Below are 6,000 nucleotides of genomic sequence, written 5' to 3' on the forward strand. Positions count from 1 at the left end.
AAATTTAACAAAATGGAGTTCATGCTTAAAACAAAAACGGGTATCTGTCAAAAGGGCCTGAAAACTTGTTTTCCCTTTGAATGAAGTTGATTTTTCTGACCCCTTTGACAGATCTTAAACTCACTTTATTTTGATCAGTTTTTCAGAACACAAGACTTCTTATCTTCTGTCATTTTGCTTCTCAATGTGTCTTGATTTAAGAAACTTTAAAAATAAGACAAAAATATAGAGGAAGAACATCATGTTTTAGCAGTATACTCAGAAGGTACACTAAAAGATATTACCAAATTCTAGTGAAGCTATTTTTGTTTGTAAAATTAATTACAAATTAATGGAGATCTGTTGGAAGTTGTATTTTCAAAATGTTACATACAATTCCTTTTGTGCTCCCTGGACATTTGCATTTAGAGAACACACTGACATATTGTTTTTCCTTTAATTTAATCCTTATATTTTCTTTAATTGGTCTTAAAATGGTCTTAAAAAGTCTTAAACTTACCTTCATAAAACCTGCAGGTCCATTGTTGTTGTCAGTAGAGATGTTGGTCAATTTGCATGACCAGCTTGAATACAAGCGAAATCTGTGTGAGGACCGTAAGGACGAAAAAGGGCACGGGTGAAAGATTTCCTCATGCATGTATTATTTAATGGGTGACCTTTACTTTTTGAGTTGAGGAACAGAAATAATGTTTTCTTTCTGTGTTTCTGCCATCGCCTCCTTACAGGCTGAAGATCCTCTCCGTGTGGTCCAGAGCATCTCATTGCATCCAGAACTCAGCGGTGGCAGAGAGAGGATCTTCTCACAGCAAGCACTTTGTGCACTCGAAGTCATCTCAGTACCGCCGACTGACCAGTGACTGGAAGACAAACGTGTATCTGGCACACTCTCACATCCAGGTGAGTCCATGCACACGAGCGCTTTGTGAAGAACATGTTTGATCATCTCACCCGTCTGATGCACATTAGCAAAAGCTGACTGAAATTGCCAGATTCAAAAGTTTTAAGGGATTCATATAGGCCTTGAAATACTCAGTGTGCCTTGAGTAGTGACTACAGTTTCTGTCATTCCTCTAAGAGCATCTTAATGAAATATGTCTCTTTTAAGCCTGTATTATTGGCGTTCCTCCCTCTGACACGGTTGTGCGGTCATCTAAAAGAGCCACAGCTGATCCAGTGTCACTTCCAGTTCCCTGCCGAGCTTTTTGCATAAAAACAGCTAAATCGCCGAGTCATATCTGATGTCTCATTCAGTCAGCTGTACAAACCTGTGTGTTAATTGAAGCAGGGTAGAATGCAATGTACATAGGTCAGTCTGGATCCAGGTCACATTTACCCCCACCAAAAAAAAATATATATTTTGCATATGGAAACGAAGTGATTCTCATTAGAGTACCATTAATGTACTGTAAAAAATATGCATTGTACTGTAAAAGTGCTGTACTACAATATTTTTAAAAATAAATGGCCATGATGTATACATGAATTCAAATTTTAAATCAATTTTAATTTTATTTTTTCCACATTACAGTAATGACAATTGGACAGAAAATGTGAATAATAGTTATAAAAATAACGTCACGATGCAAAATAATCTTAATGACATGAAATAGGCTTAATTTTATCTACTATATTTATATATATATATAATTTGTTTTTTTTACCACCCGGAGATGGTTCATGAAGTTTTAAATATGGATTTTTTTATTTTTTTACCACCCAGAGATGGTTTATAAAGTTTTAAATATGGATATTTTTCTTACACAAATGCATCTATTCACTTCATATACACCTAGGATGGATTGAGGGCGAGTAAATAATGTGGTAATTTTCATTTTTGGGTGAACTATCCATTTAACAGCTTTTCATGTGATTCATATTTCTTCATGCTCAGGCAGAATTACAAGTCTTTGGGGACAATCATATTTTTGGGTCAGATTAGTATCCAGAAGTGAGCTAAACCTGACAAAACCTCTTTATCATTTGTAAAAAATTATATAAAAATAAAGTTTCTAAAAATGCTGAAAGTTTTCTGTAATTGTTTGGATATATTGTTTAGAACTAGCTATATACAAAAACAATAGAATACAAAAAGTCTATGAAATGTCCCAAGTAAACGTGTGTGTATACCGATTATTCATATTTTGGGGACAATTTTGTACCCAGAACCTGGGTGCAAACCTGGCAAAACTTCCTTTTGGGGATGTCCTCGTTTGTATAAACAGTATAAAAAATAACGTTTTTCAAGAAAAAAAATGCAAAAAAAAAAAAGCAGAAAGTTTTCAGTTAGGGTTAGCTTATAGTATTTATATGTAGCTGTATATAAAACAGCGTAAGCCTATGCAACACGAGTAACATGAGTGTGTGTGTGTGAGCTCTAGCCTTGGGTGTGGAAGCATGTCTAATGTGTCTCATGTCTGCAGGGTCTTGGGCTGTTTGCAGCGCGTGACATTGAGAAGCAGACCATGGTGATTGAATACATGGGGGATATTCTGCGCGCTGAGGTGGCCATGAGGAAAGAGCTGCTGTACAAGGCTAAGGTAAAGCTCGCTCAACCACTGAGGGAATAATGTTGCCTTGACTTCGAAATGCATTTGTATAAATCTGTGTGGATTTCTCCCACAGAACCGCCCAGCGTACATGTTCCGCATCGACAGCGAGCGAGTTATCGATGCAACCCGGTCTGGAAGCCCTGCAAGGTAAGAAATGAACTTAGCTTCTCATATCAGCTTTCAAATGTGTACATTACTTAATAATGCATTATGGGCAATGTCAAATCTGACATTGTTATCTTTTCTATATTTTACACAATTCTGAGCACAATGCTGAACATCTGTGAACTGCTTTAGGATTACTATTTAAGATACTCTACTGTTCAGAAGTTTGGGGTTTTTGAAAGAAGTCTCTTATGCTCACCAAGGCTACATTTTTTTTTTTTTATATATATAAAAAATATAAGAAATTTATTTTATTTCAGCTAGTGGCCAAGGCTAGATATTTTTCATTTTCATTTATTTGCTGCACTAAACTAACTAAAAATTCTGCGCGCTGAGGTGGCCATGAGGAAAGAGCTGCTGTACAAGGCTAAGGTAAAGCTCGCTCAACCACTGAGGGAATAATGTTGCCTTGACTTCGAAATGCATTTGTATAAATCTGTGTGGATTTCTCCCACAGAACCGCCCAGCGTACATGTTCCGCATCGACAGCGAGCGAGTTATCGATGCAACCCGGTCTGGAAGCCCTGCAAGGTAAGAAATGAACTTGGCTTCTCATATCAGCTTTCAAATGTGTACATTACTTATGGAAGCAAATAAAAAATACATACTGCCCCCAAACTTATGAATGGTAGTGTATTAGGACAAAACCCCCTAAGTTCAATTTGAGTTCAATTTATTCCGTAGGTACATCAATCATTCATGCTCGCCGAACTGTGTGGCTGAGGTTGTGACGTTCGAGCGGGGCCACAAGATCATCATCAGTGCCGCCCGCAGGATTGAGAGGGGAGAAGAGGTAAGGAAGAGGGAATTCACTGAAAATTAACTGCACCCCTAAAAGTCCTTTATTTTTATGCACCTTAAATGAAATATGCACATCAAGTAATGATGCAAACATGCCCCAGAAATTAGCGTTGCGATGCACAGTACAGTATTGCAGGGCGGTTCTGCTAGATTGTGAAGGATGCAGCAGACCTCTGCAATCTGGCATAAAATCTGTTATCAACAAATTGGACGGAACCATCTGAAACAGTTCGTGGCTCAAGCCAGCACAGGTCTAAAGAGGCTCTGGATTACGCAGGTAATAATGTTGTAAATAATGTTTCTTGCACAGACCGATTGTTTCGCTTCATAAGACCTCAATATATCATCAGGGGCAATGGGTATTATTTTTGTCTTGCCTGTATATGCTTTTTTGTCTCTCTCAAAGTAACGGTAGCTGCTGACTTGCATTTTATGAATCACCAAGGACCACGGTTTCAGCTAAAACACTTCTTTACTGTTCTTCTGAATTCATCTCCCTTTTAAAGCAACTGTATGTGTATTTTTGCAACTTCTGAGCATTTTTTGCTATTGTAAAGCAGTTTTCTACCTGCTCACCAAACTTCCAAACTCCCAGAACAGATGTTTGAGAAAGAGACCACGTACCATCAGAATGATTTTGAAATTAATACAGTTGCTATCAAGTTGATTTTTAAAACAATATTTTAATTACACTGTTAAATGTCAGTACCGGCCTTCCTACTGTACATACTATTCTGTGACTGTTGAGCATCATTCTGATCCAGACACCTCAAAAGGGCCCTTTAACTCTTTCCCCGCCAGCGTTTTTGAAAAAAGTTGCCAGCCACCACCAACATTTTTGATGATTTTCACTAAAATTTCATGGCCCCCAGAATATTTTGTTTTATGAATATCTGAACATGCAATACATCAAAATAAAGAACAGAGCCTCTACTTTTAAACAAAAAGTTTAAAAGTAGTTAAAAGTTTCTGTTTTATTCTAGCTTCAAGCATTATTGTTTTATCAACACTTAAATGTAGGTAAGTTTTATTTTTTTTTAAAAAGCAACATTTTGAGCAAAAAGCTGAGAAAATCAAGTTTTTATCAAATACTACATCTGGATCATATTCAGTTCGATGATCAAAGCAAAGATGCAGTTGATCGCTTCCATCAACACCCCCAAAGCTTCACAGTCCTTTGCCACTTCCTGGATCGACATTTCACTCGGTAACATTAGGCATAACATTTCATTTATATGCTGTTTATTGTCACTTTAAAGCAAATCATGTGATGAAATGCTGAATAAGGGCAGAGTTTTGTAATGTCTGCTCTCATAAGAACTATCCACAGTGCTTCTGATTTGATATTCGAACTTCCTTTTTTGTTGCAGCTCTGCTACGATTACAAGCTCACCCCAGTTGCAGATCAGAGCAAGATCCCATGTCACTGTGGAGCTGCCAACTGCCGCAAGTGGATAAACTAAACAGGAGTGACAACAACTCCAACAACTCTGAGGTGCCAATTTACCAGAGGAGACGTGCAAAGAAGAAACGGCCAATCCTGGAAGTTGTTGATCTTTTTTTTTTTTTTTTTAAATGTGCAAGACTAAGAGGAAAACACAACGCGAGAATTCAGCATTGTGTGAGCCATTCGTATAATTTCTTGACTTGAAAGGAAAATGTTCCGTTATGTGCATGTGCCATGAGTCTGTGTGTGTGTGTGTGTGTGTGTGTGTGTGTGTGTGTGTGTGTGTGTGTGTACAGTGCTTCTGATTTGATATTCGAACTTCCTTTTTTGTTGCAGCTCTGCTACGATTACAAGCTCACCCCAGTTGCAGATCAGAGCAAGATCCCATGTCACTGTGGAGCTGCCAACTGCCGCAAGTGGATAAACTAAACAGGAGTGACAACAACTCCAACAACTCTGAGGTGCCAATTTACCAGAGGAGACGTGCAAAGAAGAAACGGCCAATCCTGGAAGTTGTTGATCTTTTTTTTTTTTTTTTAAATGTGCAAGACTAAGAGGAAAACACAACGCGAGAATTCAGCATTGTGTGAGCCATTCGTATAATTTCTTGACTTGAAAGGAAAATGTTCCGTTATGTGCATGTGCCATGAGTCTGTGTGTGTCTGTGTTTGTCAGCTCGAATGCGTGTGCGTCACACGGGGCAGATTTCACCAGCGAATGAGGACGGAGAATGAGCGCAAGCACTGTGCCGGGTATTGCCTTATAGGTTGATGGAGGGGCAGGCCCATCTGTATGACAAGATCTGTAGAGACTGAACCGTAGAAATCAATGTAGAACATCACTGAATGGAGAATGTACGGAATTGACTTCCGCAAAGGGACAAACATGTTGCACTAAAAAAAAAGGAAAACAAAAAAAGAAAATGAACTCACAAAAAAACCCACTCAAAATACTTGATTCCATGAGTCAGTTTTATCCTAGATATCTTTCATTGTTTAGTGTAAGAAAATAAAGGTGTTTTGTATTTATTACTGTGAG

The 6,000-nt window shown here is 38.0% G+C and overlaps 1 protein-coding gene across 1 annotated transcript in view; it reads left to right on the forward strand.

Moving 5' to 3' along the window:
• The window catches only part of LOC107711680 (histone-lysine N-methyltransferase 2C-like), a 133,001-nt gene extending 127,753 nt beyond the window's left edge, over positions 1-5,248 (forward strand). Inside the window, exons 57-61 of the mRNA XM_016516698.1 lie at positions 726-897; positions 2,421-2,537; positions 2,623-2,696; positions 3,399-3,507; positions 4,886-5,248. Of these exons, the coding sequence (XP_016372184.1) occupies positions 726-897; positions 2,421-2,537; positions 2,623-2,696; positions 3,399-3,507; positions 4,886-4,978 (565 nt within the window). The 3' untranslated portion in view covers positions 4,979-5,248. The remainder of the gene's footprint in view (positions 1-725; positions 898-2,420; positions 2,538-2,622; positions 2,697-3,398; positions 3,508-4,885) is intronic.
• Positions 5,249-6,000: the final 752 nt, after the last annotated feature.

This window comes from Sinocyclocheilus rhinocerous, unplaced genomic scaffold (assembly GCF_001515625.1).
Source record: "Sinocyclocheilus rhinocerous isolate Xijiao unplaced genomic scaffold, SAMN03320098_v1.1 scaffold807, whole genome shotgun sequence".
Taxonomy (NCBI): Eukaryota; Metazoa; Chordata; class Actinopteri; order Cypriniformes; family Cyprinidae; genus Sinocyclocheilus; species Sinocyclocheilus rhinocerous.